Source organism: Vulpes vulpes, chromosome 4 (genome assembly GCF_048418805.1).
Source record: "Vulpes vulpes isolate BD-2025 chromosome 4, VulVul3, whole genome shotgun sequence".
Taxonomy (NCBI): Eukaryota; Metazoa; Chordata; class Mammalia; order Carnivora; family Canidae; genus Vulpes; species Vulpes vulpes.
The window spans coordinates 65,438,299-65,453,897 of record NC_132783.1 but is presented as its reverse complement, the minus strand read 5'-3'; the positions used below and the strand labels follow the sequence as shown (position 1 = coordinate 65,453,897).

The 15,599-nt window shown below is 42.4% G+C and overlaps 1 protein-coding gene across 1 annotated transcript in view; it reads right to left on the bottom strand.

Moving 5' to 3' along the window:
- Positions 1–6,078: 6,078 nt before the first annotated feature.
- Positions 6,079–15,599, bottom strand: part of LOC140598749 (uncharacterized) — a 57,430-nt gene continuing 47,909 nt past the window's right edge. Inside the window, exon 5 of the mRNA XM_072757278.1 lies at positions 6,079–6,208. Within this exon, the coding sequence (XP_072613379.1) occupies positions 6,185–6,208 (24 nt within the window). The 3' untranslated portion in view covers positions 6,079–6,184. The remainder of the gene's footprint in view (positions 6,209–15,599) is intronic.

Sequence of the window (15,599 nt, the reverse complement as noted above, 5' to 3'; positions counted from 1 at the left end):
GCCCCCCCAAACAGGCTATAGTGGCTGCTCCAGGTACAGGGCCACATGCCTCATGGGCCGCTGATGTGCTGGTTCCATTGCATCCCTGGATGGCCTGTTTTTCCCTGAGTCACTCTTGAGTCCTAAGCAATGTGAACATATGCCACATTGGAAACAAAAATGAGAGTCTTGTGACAGGTAAGGACAAGCAGATGGTACCCAGCTTGATGAGCAACCTGGGAAGATAGGGAGTCTGGCATGTTACACTCTGAGGCTTGCTTGCCATCCATTGGTACCCCGACCCAGCAGGGTCTGGAGGTGAGAAGTGCTGATTCTCACGCCTCTGGGTCCCTTGCTTCAGACCTTCCAGCTCTCAGAGGTCTTCCTGACAACCACATGCCAGCCCTGCTCTATCTGGGTGGAGGGAAACAGCTCAGGTCCGGGATTATTTTGTTTGTAGGTGATGACATTTTCTCCCACCCCACGAAGTATTCTGATTCAGTCCCCCACTCTCCTGTTTTGTTTTGACATTTTTTTTTGTTTGTTTTGACATTTAAACCTGCTGCTAAACCCAACTGAGCCCCAGAGTGGAAAACTAAAGCAGTCACCTTCATCCAAAACTTTCCCTAAGGGTTAGCAGTGATGTGACAGCTACTCTTTAAGCCCTGGCTCCTGAAGCTGGGCTTTTTCTATAAAATTGAATGAAGGACCCATTCCTTGAAGCTGAATCCCAGTGCTGCTTATGGAAAGAAGTCAGAATTCCCCAAGGCTGGGAGGAGGTACTGGCTCACTGGCTTCCATGCAACTTTTCCCTTTGCCCCTGGCTCTACTTGTACGCATCCCAAACTGACTCTCCTACGGGTTCGCTGTGGCTCCATATTCCTTAGAAGGGGCTATCACTACCGTAGGCCCCCTGATAGATCTTTCAGGTACATCAAATATAAAAACCTTCTGTACCAGGCTCCTTTGTCATGGCTCTCCCAGAACCCCAGCAGCCAGAGAGCAGATGGTTGTAAAGCACTCCTATGGCAATGCTCCCAGGGGCAAGGGGGCTCTCGGGACACAGGCCCACAGGAATGGGTCCTGGTGCATTAATGCATCATACACTTCCGGTTTAGATTAAGTCATATCTGAATGAGTCATTTCTCTGCAAAACTCACCACTCCCCTGTGTCAGCAAGGCAGGCAGCCAGAGGGGTTGGGCATGGGCACATGGTGCTATCTGGGAAAGTGCTGTTTGTTTAGTGACGAAGGGAGCCTACTTATAAGAACCAGTCCCCCAGCTCCGCTGGCCTGGCTATGTCACTGAAGGGCCTGCACATCCCTGTGGCCCATGGCCCATCAGATGTCCTGCTAAGTGCACTGCCCTTGGGACAACCACTTGGCAGCAGTGGGTCAAGGTCACCTGCACCAACAACAGATATCCTGTGTAATTGGGAAAAGGCAGCACTAACCCCAAACAAATGAATCTGCCTACTTCACCTTGTTTGTTTTCCATTTTAAGATAGTCTCTGAGGTCAGGAGATGGAAGATGTTGGTGGACTGTAAAGAGGAAGTCTTGCACCTGATGGAGTGGTAGAGATGATGAGAGGCAGAGAGCTGCAAGGTCAGACAGAGACAGTGCAGGCAGCTCTCAGACCTCCTGCCATGAGAGAGAAAAGAGCAGGGCTGATGTCGAGGGACTGGTCACAGGCTGGCACACCTGCCTTGTGGATGGCAGATCTCACATCCTCACAGGTGTGCCCACCTGGCATCCTGCTGAGCGGGGAGCCCCACATCCATGGGCAGGACAGCTGCCCCTCTGGCAGTTGTCCCTTCTTCAGCCCAGGTAACGACCCCCTGAGCTGTCCTTGGAACCGTCCACAGTTGCCAGCTACTCTGGCCCCTGCACCCTAGATGCAGCAGAGCATCCTTAACTAGACTTCTGTTTGAGCCCAGCCTCTCACCTCCACCTGTCTCCAAGCTGACCACCAGCTGACCTTTCTAAATGCACATTTTAAGATGTCACTTGTGGGCATCTGGGTGGTTCAGTGGTTGAGCATCTGCCTCTGGCTCAGGTCAAGATCCCAGGGTCCTGGGATTGAGTCCTACATCAGGTTCCCTGCATGGAGCCTGCTGCTCCCTCTGCCTATGTCTCTGCCTCTCTCTGTCTCTCATGAATAAACAAAATGTTAAAAAACAAACAAACAAACAAAAAGTCACTCTTTGGCTTAGAAAACCCCTGGGGCTCGGCAGTGCCTGTCTGATGAAATTTCCCCTCTACCCCCGCACCATCCTCCTTCCCTGCTCTGGCACAGGAGGCTTTGAGGGCTCCATCACCCTGGCCTTATCTGCACTGATTTTCTCCCAGGACCCTCCACTGCCCACTCCCCCCATGACCGCTGCCACCTCGTGCAGCCATGTGACAGACAGGCCTGTCCTCCCTGTGGAGCTCTCGCCCCGGGATGCAGAGGCCACTGCCACCGGGGACACAATCTGGGTCTGTGCTCAGGCAGACTGGGAGCCCAACAGATGCCCAAAGAGCCAAAAAAGATGCTGAACCATCTTTTTTTTTTTCTCCTGGACCCACAGGAAACCTTTCCATGTGTCTCTGTCGTGGAAGGCTTTGCTTGAATAACAAATCCAGTCTCCCTCCTGAGCACCAAGTTCCTGAAAATTATTTCCCCACTGTCCAGAGAAGGGAAAAAAATCCTTTCAGGGATTTTCACATTAAATACAACACGAGGTGACTGCTTTCCTCAGTCCTAAAGAAATTACTTTCTGCTTCTTCGTAACAAATCACTGGAACTTCTCCAATAATGATGTATCAATGTAATAATACTATTTTTGGAAACAGTGGTTTGCTTGAACAATAGCACTCTGGCTCAAACCTAGCTCCAATGGAAAATTCTTCCTTAAAACTGATTACATAAGTACAGAAAAACTGTTTGATAAGGAATTGTAACATAATTTTAAATAAAAAATATGAAAATGGGTTTCAACCAAGCTGCTAAATAGGGAAACTTTCCTTATTCTGATTCTTTCTTTACAATTTTCAAAATTTTACATTTCAAGTTTCAATTTAATTTTAGTTTTAATAATACATTTAGATTTTTTCCCCCAAAAAACCCCAAATGTGTTTTGTTTGGGGTTCTGTGCTTCCCAGTTTTATCATGTTTCAGAATTAACACTTTAAACATAATACATTAAAGCTGAAAACCCCAAAATAGATGTGCCTTGATACTATAACACTGGCATCTCAAAGTTCATTAGGGATCTAGAAATTTCTTAGGACCTATGATCTGAAACAGCAAACACATTTACATGAAGCTTCAAGGGGCACCTGGATGGATCAATTGGTTAAACATTTGCCTTTGGCTCAGGTCATGACCTCAGGGTCCTGAGATGGAGCTGCCAGTTGTATGCCCTGCTCAGTGAGGGGTCTGCTTCTCCCTCCCCCCTGAGTCTCCCCCCTTGTACTCTTTTACACTCTCTCTCTCAATTAAATAGATAAAATCTTTAACAAAAAATAAATGAAGCCTTAAAAAACTGTACTTTCCTTATGAACATTAATAATTTCCTGCACAAGACATGAATTTGGAGCGTAGTTCAGCAGAAGAACATAGTCATGCCACTGTGACCCTAGGAGTCCTGTGTCATTTAGAGCCAACAGTCCTGGCACAGGTTTTCTGATCTGTCCCAAGATTGCAACCAATGTGGTGCAGTATTGCAGCTACCAATTAGAACTACCAGTGGCCAACTTAGCAGTTCCTTGTCCTGAGGGTCCTTCCAGAAATTCTGTAAGCATCTGGTTCCCTGTATTAAACCCCTTTTGATGAAAATACCTGGAGTGGTTTCTGGTATCTCATTCAGACTAATACAAAACCAATCCTTCCCATGATATGATAAAGCAGATGTTATGTCTGCCATTTTAGAGATGAGGAATTTGAGGTATCCTGGTGATTCATTTCAGAGTTATTCCTGCTTTTCCTACCCTCCCTCCTCATGAAAAAATACTTATGGATGTGAGAAAAATTGTGTACTTTTCATGCTTATGTGAGAAGCATGAAAAGCACTTAATCAGAAGTAAGACAATATGTGAGAAGCTTATTAAATAAATTGAGGAAATCAACCTCGGACTTAAAAAAAGACTGGCATCAGAACATCAAACTACTTGACAGAAGATGAATTCGAGGCACTCTAAGGCTGGGCTCAAAGCAGTTAAAACAGCAGGAGTAGAGTGTGTATTTAAATAGTACCAATCTTCCTGAGAATCTGTCTCTTTTATTATCCTTCATATATTTATAATCATATAAGAGAATCCTACCTGGCAAAGCCATGCTACAGGAATTGTTGGTGCTACACGATGAGGCAGAGGGATTAGGTAGACTATGAGTCATGAGAATACATCTCACAGATCTCCAACCATGGAGGGGGAGGCGGCTTAACTAATCAAAGCTTCCAGCTGCTTCTGTCCTGAAATCTACAACTAACTGCATTTGCCCCGAAGCCCCCGATTCAGCCAGTAAATGGAGCCACAAGAACAGTCAAGCAGACCCATTCCCAGGAGCCAAGACACCCCAAGCATCTGATTGGCTTGAGGACCCCCATGGCCCACTGAACCTTCCTCAGATGGCACTGGGCACTGCCACCCAATCTTCCCCTCCTCTCTGTTTCACTCTGTCAGATTTGCATTGTTGTCAAACAGCCTTCCTAGACTCCCAGAGCTCCTCTCTATTTCCTCTCATGGGTGCGGCTCTAATAAAGTCCTTAATGTTTAATACCATCTTGGCATTGACTTCTCCCAGCACCTGGATTAATGCATTTACTAAATTAAAAAAAAAAATCTCATTCTCTGCAGTTGAGCCCAGGGAATTAAGACCCACTCACTTCTAAAATGAACTGTTTTTGGTGGCCCATATGTGTGGGAGGCACCGTAACATGCCTTCCTGAGCATTCACTCTGTGCCAGGCACTGGGAGAAGAGATATTCTGACACTTGTATGAGGTCATCACCAAGGTTGCAACTTAGATACACAAAATCTCTATAAAAGGTTGGTCGTTCTACTGAACCTTACCCACCAAGTAGTAATAAAGCTTTCTAACTTTATTTTAAAATTTAGGCTGATCTGATAATTCATAGAATTCCATTCTACAACTCTCACCTGACCACACACGCACGCATGCACACACTGCTGACCAAAGTCTGGAGAGAAGAAAATCAAGTCACCTATGCCTGAATGTCAACTCTGTCCCCAAGATGTAGTGGCACACATTTTCTTTCTCTTGTATCCTGTCTCAGACCTCAGATGTTCCACTAAGCCTTCATGGAGAGCAGTGAGCCCTGGCTTCAGAATATAGGTAGGCAGCCAGGTGCTGGACATGCATCTTGTCAGTGTGGGCAGAGGTAGTGTGTTTAAAAACTTCCCAATTCCTCCAACGGCTTCCAGGCTCTGCAGCTTCCTCTTGTGGTGGGGGGTATTCTTCACAGAAGCTCTGCTAGACTCTACTCTTCTGCCAGTGATTGAGCGTAAACTCTTCCTGCACAAGGCAGCAAGAGTGGATTCTGTCCTCTGCTGCTGAGCACTGACCAGAGCAACCCCATACTGAAGCTGAAATTGCTAAGTTATCCGTCTCATTTCACTCGAGTTCCTTCAAGATCACACAGTGTTTTCATTTCTGCACCCCCAGCAATGATTACCTTACTTGGGACCCAGTAGGAACAGGAAAGCGCTCTTCCTATGGTTGACATAGCATGAAGATATGGAGCAGAGTCAACTAGCAACTTTGTATCAGAGCCTGAGACGTAGCCTTTGATTCTTCATTCAGCCCAGGATCCCTGGGTTTCCAGTTCCTGGCTGTGCTTCTGCACTTTATTATCCACCATCTGTATTCTGTCTTGGAATCTTGGAGGTTAAAAAATCCAACAAACTGTGTTATTCACTCAATATGTAACTTGTTTATCATACTTCCTTAGATTTGTGAGTTAATGTAGCTTATAGTTACTATATTTCTTTATGGGTATTCATTTTATCTTTCAAGTGTGTTCAGCTCTTCAAGAAAAATAGATTTTTAATTTATTTTTTAAAGATTATTTATTTATTCATGAGAGACACACAGAGATAGGCAGAGACACAGACAGAGGGAGAAGCAGACTCCATGCAGAAAGCCCAATGCAGGACTCGATCCCCGGACCCTGGGATCACACCCTGAGCAGAAGGCAGACTCTCAACTGCTGAGCCACTCAGGTACCTGAAAAACAGATTTTTCAACAGTTGTAACAAATGTTAATCTTTTCCCCCCAAGAAACGTTTTAAACTCAGATTAACAAACATGGTAAAAATTTTCATCTGATGTAGATTTTAAAGAAATAATCTGATATCTTCTCTGAATTGTTATTATCAAATGAAATTGTCCTCCAATGTTCTTAGAGGGAGAGAGTTGCGTTTGGGACCTCTAAAGATTTTCTTTCTTTTTTTTTTTTTTTAAGATTTATTTATTTATTAATGAGAGACACAGACTGAGAGAGAGAGGCAGAGACATAGGTGGAGAAAGAAGCAGGCTCCTCACAGGGAGCCCCATGTGGGACTTTATCCCAGATCCCAGGATCATGATCTGAGCCAAAGGCAGGTGCTCAACCACTGAGTCATCCAGGCGTCCCTAAAGATTTTCTCCTTATTGATGACAGGTACAAAGGTCGGTCTTCTATATGGCAGTTGGGTATAAGGTTTTAAAATATGTAGTATTGAAGAACATTTATTTGTCCTAAAGACCTATAACGATAATCCTGTAACTTTAAAACTAACCTTAAATTGCCAGCTTGTAATCAAGACAAAATTCTCTGCCCAGAAGGCAATATTAAACCACCTTTCATTCTGTGATCCCAGACTTCTCCGTTGCATTGTGATTCAATCCATGTTACTATGATAATGGATTTAAAGATTTTAGAAGAGAGAAAAACAGGAGAAAGCGTTATAAAATGATTAATAACTTCTTGGTCTCCCTGACCACACAAGTTGTAGTGCTAATCCCCTGACTACACGAATACTTGTTGTAGAAAATGATCTTATTGACACCGGCATAATGTCCAGGGAGGTAGACTGGCCTCCTGTGTTTCTATAGAGGGCCAACATTAGTGCTAGGTGTCAGGTTATACATGGTGCATGTTTCACACTTGGTCAAGGAATGCTCACTTCTTCACCCTCTATCCCTCCCTTCATCCTCTCCCATCTTCCTTGTCTTCCCTGAGTTCTTTCTTTTTCTTACCCTCCCACTTTTTACTACAAAATATGATTTTATTAAACCCCTTTGAAGTCCTCAACTTAAGTAAGTTAAATGCTGTCCTCATAAATTTGCCTACCATCTGCCACTGATCACAGAAAACTTTATGAAAAAGCATATTAGTGTCTATGCTAAAAACTAAACCTATAGAAAGGTATACTCTGAAAATCCCAAGTCCTTCTCCATGCTCTCAGCTCTCTCAAGATCACTTACCAAAAGCACCATTATTAACCTTTGTATATATGTATTTATATATAGGTATATATAGGTATATATATACATATGCAAAGGTTAGATATATATATTTGTGTTATATATGTAAGGATAGATTTCATTTGTGTATTTATATATTATATACATATATTATATAGAGAGAGATGTGGATTTATATATATGTATATGTATGTATACATGAAATTTATGTATTTTATGTATATAAATTTTATGTATATGAATATACATGTATATTTTAAAATTTATATTAGTATATGGGATTGGTGTTTTTACCTGAAACTTTATTTTAGATTTCTTTGCATTATTCATAATTGCTACCTAGTATCATTGTATGGGGGAACATATACCCTAGTACAGGTTGCTACTCTTTTTTCATAGAGTTATTTCCTGTTTATAAAATCACTTATGTCCATTACTGAAAATTTGGAAAATACACGCTAGAGTAATGAAGGAAATGAAATCCATCTTCCATGATGTGCTTTGGGACTACCTGGCAGGGCTGCCCATGAAAAGCTGTCTCCAAGGAGACCAACTGTCCAGCCATGGAGAGAGAATTCTTATTGAGAGCTCTTCTCAAGGGCTCAGATGGGCCTCTGAAATGACACTGTTCCTCTGAAATCAGTACAGACTATATAAGTGATGAACGTCAAAATATTTTTTTAAAAGGCTTATCAGGGGCAATTATTCTTTTGACTTAATCAGTAATTAATCTCCTTTGGGGTACAGGAGGTGTTAGCCTTGAAGAGGGAAGTATATGGAGGAGGGATCATGAGTTGATCAAAGAAATTCAGTGTGCTATGAAATGAATGTGTCTGGTCTTTGTCCCTGGTTGCTGACACAGCTTCAGAAACTCTTCAATTTTCTGAGTCATAGGAGTATCCTTATTACACTCATGACCTGACTGGAGATGGGCCCCAGAGAGGATCATGATACAGTCCAATCACCCGGAAGATCAAGCGGGTCATTAGAAGGTTGGAAGTCCTCCAGGAGATTGAGCTCAATCTCATGATCAATGATTTCACCAATCTTGCCTATGTAACGAAATCCTAATAAAAACTCCACACACTGAGGCTCTGTGCTCACATCCCTTCCAAAGAACGGGCCCTAAAATCAAGTGTACATAAGCTTTGCGTTATTCGTGGAATGCGTAATATGGGTGTTTTACTAAATTTCTGCAATGACACAATCTTTGTGTGACTAACTACACAAAATTATACTTCCTGTTAGTGTTGCTAAGGGAACCAGCAGAGCTGGTTTCTAATCCTCTGCTATTAACAAGGCTTGGGATCTGTGGAGTTATTTAATTTGCCTATGTCTTCTTTTTCGCATTCAAAATAAAGGGAGTTGACACAGTGAAAGGGAAGAACCAGAAGTGGGAAAAGTGCTTTGAAATGTTCCCAAGCGCTATGATCTTCATCTTCAGTATTCAGATTACTCTAGTATTGACTCATTGCAGTGTATCGCAGGTCTCTAGGATTTGTATTTATGTTGATTTCTTTCTGAGTTTACACATAGCTAAGGTAAGTGAGTGCTTCCTTACTCTTTGCTAATTTGCTCTGGAATTCCTTTTTAAATTTTATCTTACTCAATGTTCGAAACACAGCTGTGAGTTAGTACTCTGATGTTTCTCATTTTATGGATGAGGAAAATGAGGAAGTTTAGCAAGGAGAGAATGAAGCTACTCATGGCTATCTAATTAGTAAGTAATGGGAACCAGCGCAATCTGCCTTCAGAACAGTTGACCTTGGCCACCATCCTCCCCACTTCCTAAAATAGACTGCATCCCCATTCCTATAACATAGTCAAGGAAGAAATGGAAAACAGGCTGACTGTCAATCATTCTGCTCTTACATTCTTTGCTTTCCATATTTGTCTCCAGTAATAATATTTTTTTTCAATAAGGTCATTACTCTGCTTTGCTCAAGCACTTGGATCCATGTCCACTTTCTAAATTCTTCTGCCTTGGTTACTCTGTTATTTTCATGCAGTGGACTGTGTTGAATAGAAATTCCATCCCCTGCTTAGTAAGTAATTCATATGCTAGCAGCAAAATACAATCTATAAATCCTATAACTATGCTATCTTAGAAATTGCCCTTGATTTGTGAAGGATATTACATGGGCTGAAATTGTTTGACATAAATATTTTTTAGCTCGTATGCCAATGTGCTTTCAACTGTAATAGACCAATTTCGAGAAAGCCTTATATTTTCTATATGCTGGCTGACCACACAGTATGCTGGGGAGAGGAACCATAGTGTGCTATTGAGGAGATAGCAGGAGATCCACATTCATATACATAATGTTTACATTATCCCACAATGGTATCATTTGCAATAATAGAATCCTTTCTTTTCTCTTGGTCCCTGGACCTTCCCACCCCAATTATCTGATATGGGAAAACAGTAAAAAGTTGCTAAGCTTATGAAGACAAGAAGTTTACAGTTTCCTGTATCAGCTCAGAAAATTCAAGTTTCTCTATAAAGAGACCCACAAATGCCAGAAGTTTGCAACAGTAGAATTTAATTTTCACTGATGTGACAGTCCCATGTGTATGGATTGGGTGACTTTTGGTACAGTGACTAAAGATGGAGCTCATTCTATTTTCTGGCTCCATGCTCTCCCAGGGCCTTAGTGTCCTTCATTTCTAGCTGATACAGAGCGCTAGCATTCTAAAGAATATCAAATTTTGTTTCAATGTTAATAGGAGCTGAATCAAGCAGATGACCTGGACGGAAAAGAATGAAGGCAAGGGATGTTGGTTATATGATATGAATATTCAGTGTCATCAGGCTCTGGTGGCCTGGTGTGTCCATCTTCACAGCAGGGCTATCTGCAGGAAGGTGAATCTCCATACAAACAGTAATGGATGAACACTGCCAACTCTGAGACTCTTTTTCTTGAGCTTCCAATGTGAACCAGCTCCTTCTGACTCATCCCTTTCTTTTTTTTTTAGATTATTTACTTATTTGAGAGAGAGAGAGAGGGAGAGCAGAAGCACAGGGGGGAGCAGCAGGCAGAGGCAGAGGGAGAAGCAGACTCCCCGCTGTGCAAGGAGCTCAACATGGGGCTGGATCCCAGGACCCCAACATCATGACCTGAGCTGAAGGCAGATGCTAACTGACTAAGCACCCAGGCATCCCTGACACATCCATTCTTTCCTAAAAAGGCCCACCCTACCTGGGAAGATTCAGGATAGAATTGTTGGCATCAGTTGAGAGCAAATGCTTGCACCATGCCTGCCCTTCCCTCCATTGTAACTACCCCTGCAGTGTGCTCACTCCGAGTACCTACATAGATACAGGTCACCCTCTTGGCCTAGTGAGCTTCATACTAAAAGAATTCTAAAGAATGCAGAGGAGATAGAAGCATCAGCCACCTTTGATGGCATTTACGTTGTGTTAGGAAATGCTGTAAATGTTATGGATTCACAATATTTATAAATGTGTCTCATGAGCTTATTTAGCTCTGGGTCATTAAGATTCCCATCTCCAGGACCACACCCTGAGCCTCCATGATTATGTCAGGATGTGTGTGTTCCCATCAATCAGGCTCGGTCAGTGACCTCTTTTCCAGGAACCTATATATTCCTACTGAGATCCAGAGGATCCACTGTTGTACACTCACTCCCACCCCCACCAAGTGACTACATGAGACATTCACTGATTATTAGCTGTCATCATGAATGATGATTTATTATAACATTTAGTAAGATATTCTATGCAAAAAAAAAAAACCCACCATTCTATAAATGCTACTAATAGGAAATTAGGCAGTTTTGTGGGAAATGATTGGGTTAAAGATAGTCATTTTCCATAAAGTGAGAGCACGGCACTTATAAAATTATGGAAAAAATATATATTGGTCTCTGCCTCTGGTTCCTGGCATAGAGCTCATCATAAGTGATGAGAGCACTATGAGCATCTTTGATTCCAATCTTTGGTCTTTGACTAAGGGTCCTGACAGAGTTCCTAAATCCCTCAGGATTTCGTGGGGGCAGAAGTATCTTGGTTCTAACAAGGTGACTCTGGATGGGCTCTGGGATTGGGCTGGTCACCAAGAAAGACCAAGCCATGATGAGAAGCTTGGAATTTTCAACTCCCACATTCTTCATCCTCCAGAGAGGGGAGAGGGACTGGAAATGGAGTTGATGATCTGTTATGCCTATGTGAGGAAGCCACCATCAAAATCCCAAGAGTATGAAGTTTGGAGAGCTTCTGGTAAGTGACCACTTGGGGGTGTGGGGAGAATGTGTGCTCATAGAGAGCATGGAGGCCTTGCATCCTCTCCTCCACATACCTTGCCCTCTGCATCTCTTCCTTCTGGACATTCATCTCTAGCCTTTGTCACATCCTTTTGTAATAAACTGGTAAACATTAAGTAAATAGTTTTCCTCAGTTGTGTGAGCTGCTCTAGCAAAGTAATTGAACCTGGGGAGGTGGTGTTGGGAACCTCAAATATACAGCTGTTTGGTCAGAAACATAGATGACAAACTACACTTGCAATCTTTGTCTGTCTGACAAAGGAGGAAAGAGGGCAGTCTTGTGGAACTAGCCCTTCACTGTGAGATGTGACACCATCCCTAGCTACACAGAATTGTATCTATTGAATTAAAGTGTGGGACTCCCAGCTGGTGTCACAGATTGCTTGGTGTGGCAGGCAGAAGTGCTCTGAGTGTAGTGGCCATGTGGGTGTACAGGACATGCCAGAGGAGAAGTAGGCTTTCCCTAAACAGCACTGAGCACAATTTAGGATGACCTAAGAGAATAGATGGCATCCTGGATTGTGTATTTTAAGAAAAAAAAAAAAAGAAAAGACCAGCTGTCCCATCAGTTTTAGCTCAGACTCAGCATCTCCTCAGTACCTGAAATCTTCTGGTCTGCTGGGCTCAGGCCCAGCTGCTCAAACTGTGAAAGTGTAAGGGTTGGGTAGAGTGGATAACCATCAGCCAATCTAACTAGCCCACCAGAGAGAAGGGTTTGAGGTCACAGGCAGAACCATGTTGAAGACCAAAGTTCGGTGCACGTGGGTGGCTCAGTGGTTGCCTTTGGTTCAGGTCATGACCCCCGGGTCCTGGGATTGAATTCCACATTAGGCTCCACGCAGGGGGCCTGCTTCTCCCTCTATGTCTCTGCCTCTCTCTGTGTGTCTCTCATGAATAAATCAAATCTTAAAAAAGAAAAAAAAACCAAAGATTTGTAGAGAAAGAAAGCATGATGCTGTCACAAATGGCTCGAGTTCATTCGGACAGTCAAGGGTCAGCCGGTCCCTCTGGTAAATATGGGGATCTTCTAGTGATGGGAGAAAGGTAGTGTTTAAACATACCTTCCTGGGGTACCAAATATGAGGTGGCTCAGTGGCTGAATGTCTGTCTTTGGCTTGGGTGGTGATTCTGGGGTCCTGGGATCGAGTTCTACATGGGCTCCCTGCAGATAGGGTGTTTTTCCTTCTGCCTAAGTCTCTGCCTCTCTCTGTGGGTGTCTCATGAATAAAAAAATAAAATATTTTTAAAAAATAAAAACAAAAAATAAACATACCTTCCCCAGTAATGTTGTTTTTAGAGAGTAGGTTACAATGACAGCAAATATTCAACCAAAGTTTGCCAAAGGTATCAACATTTTTTATCAAGCAGTCATAGAAACATCAGACCTTTCCTGTAAGTTCAGCAAAGGCCTACTCTGTTTCCAAGCACTCTTTAGGCATCTTGTGCTAATTGTTCTGAGGCAGAAGCAGCAACATTCTGAAGGTAGGATCGGCCAACTTTATGCTCATATCAGGTGCAAGCATCCTTAATGAAGTGGAGAGCACTGACCAGCAGGAATTCAGATTTCCATCCCTATTCTGAACATAGTAGGCTAGAGGGCCTGCCTACTGTTTATATTTGTTCTTCATATATAGGCAGGACCTGGAGAAACTTTTTAGACCACCAAATGTTTTCAGCACCACCTATTTATTAGTAGAGAAATTATTCCTGATATCCTTTCTTCCAATTATCAAATCCTTTGAATATGATTTTTTTTTTTTTGAGACAGAAAGAGAAGAGAGAAAGTGTATGCACTGGTGGCTGGGAGGGGCAGAGGGAGAGGGAGAGAGAGAATCTCAAGCAGGATCTATGCTCTCTGCAGAGCCCAGTGCAGGGCTCAATCTCATGACCCTAAGTTCATGACCTGAGCTGAAATCAAGAGTTGGAAACATAATCAACTGAGCCACCCATGCACCTCTTGAATATGATTTCTATAGCTATCTTGGAAATACCTAAGCAAGCACCTATAGTCACCATCAATTGTGATCAGATTGTAGGCTTTCTCAAGGCAGGTGTTTTAATTTGTTTCATGCATTGGTCTATCCCCAGTTCCTAGAATAGTGTCTAAGTGATTTTATGCAATCCACATTTGATATTTGAATGAATGAGTGAATGTTAATTATGGTTAGAGTGCTTTGCATGCTAACTAAGTTAAATCTTCACATCCAGATGAAAGCTAATTTGCATACACACATCACATATTTATGCTAAAGAATTTTAAAGTAGTTACCACAGTGACAATATAGCAGCAGCACTGTTCAGGAACGGCCTCAACATAAATGGGTAGTGATATGATAGTAGAGATGAGAGGAAAAGCTCCCTGACTCTGCACAGGTATTAGAATTTTATTTATATGCTTTATATCTAGATTATCACTCACTGCTTCTCAGACATGGAGACATTTTTATAATACTGTGTTTAATACCTGTACGTAGTTTCTGCAGGAACCCTTGAGCGATTCTAAGAATGGATCTTCCCCAATCCAATCCCTATTTCTGACTAATCTCTTAAACCTTCAATTATCTGGGATGCCTGGGTAGCTCAGCAGTTGAGCGTATGTCTTCAGCTCAGGGTGTGATCCTGGGGTCTGGGATCGAGTCCTACGTCAGGATCCCTGTGAGGAGCCCGCTTCTCCTTCTGTCTATGGCTCTGCCTCTTTCTCTCTCTGTGTCTCTCATGAAAGAATAAAATCTTAAAAAAAAAAAAAAACACCTTCAATTATCCACGTGTGTTCATATTCAGCAAAAAGCTAATAACCATTACTTCTGATATTGTTAGTTCTTCAAAAGTTTAACTTACAACTATTTTTAACACAAATGCACTGTATTCCTTGTATCCTGTGTTTGGGCAAAAGCTCTTCAAAATCATCTGAAAAAAAGGTGTGCTTATCACATGCATTTTGGTTGATTGACACTTCTCCACCTACGCTTGCTCGTAATTATTTTGAGAATCTGTCAAAAAGAGCATTTCTCTTCCACATGCTTAATCTCTCTGTTTGCAACTGAGAAGCTGATTCCACTATTCCATGTATTCCAGAACCATCTATCTCATTTTATTTTAACAAGATGTATGCTAATTAAGCAGGAACAGGGCCAGACTGAAAATGCACAGCAGCTTAACCAAAGTGTTGCCAGAGAGAGGCTCCCCCAAGGGAACAGCACCATACATCCCAAGTAAAAAGATGGGCTCCGTCATAGTGAGCACCTGACAATCCTGTTCTGATGTCTCCAACCCCAGATCTCTCCATCTCTCACCAGAAGCCCCCAATGGGTAAAATGTGTTAGATATGTGCCGACATAATGGTGAGTATTGCTTTTGTTCATCCATCTGTCTATTCATAAGACAAGCACTTTTGAGCACCCATTTTGAGCACTGCTATGAACCAGCCACTCTGAATCAAAAATAAATAAAACCCAGTTATAGACCTGAAAAAACACAAGGTGTAGTATGGGGGAAGCACATATACAGTGTGTGGTGACAGAGGTATCCATAGGGAATTATGAGACCAGTGAGGTGAGCCACAAAACCAGCTTGAGGAGGCAGGGAAAGATGCCCAGAGGCAATAAAAGTGGTATTTTCCGAAGTTATAATGTTTTTTATTTCACGGAGATGACACTAATGAGGGGACTATCAGGCAACAGGAGAGGTAAGTTGAGTAAATATTTCAGAGAGATGGGGAATTGGGTATGACTCTTATATCACAATATTTGAGTGGTGTGTCTTCAGCACAGAAATAATTCTTTTGAACTCATATAGATCCACAAGAATTGTAGATTATCTGTTAAAGGAATAGAAATTTCTCAGCATGAGGTGTTTTTTTAATCTC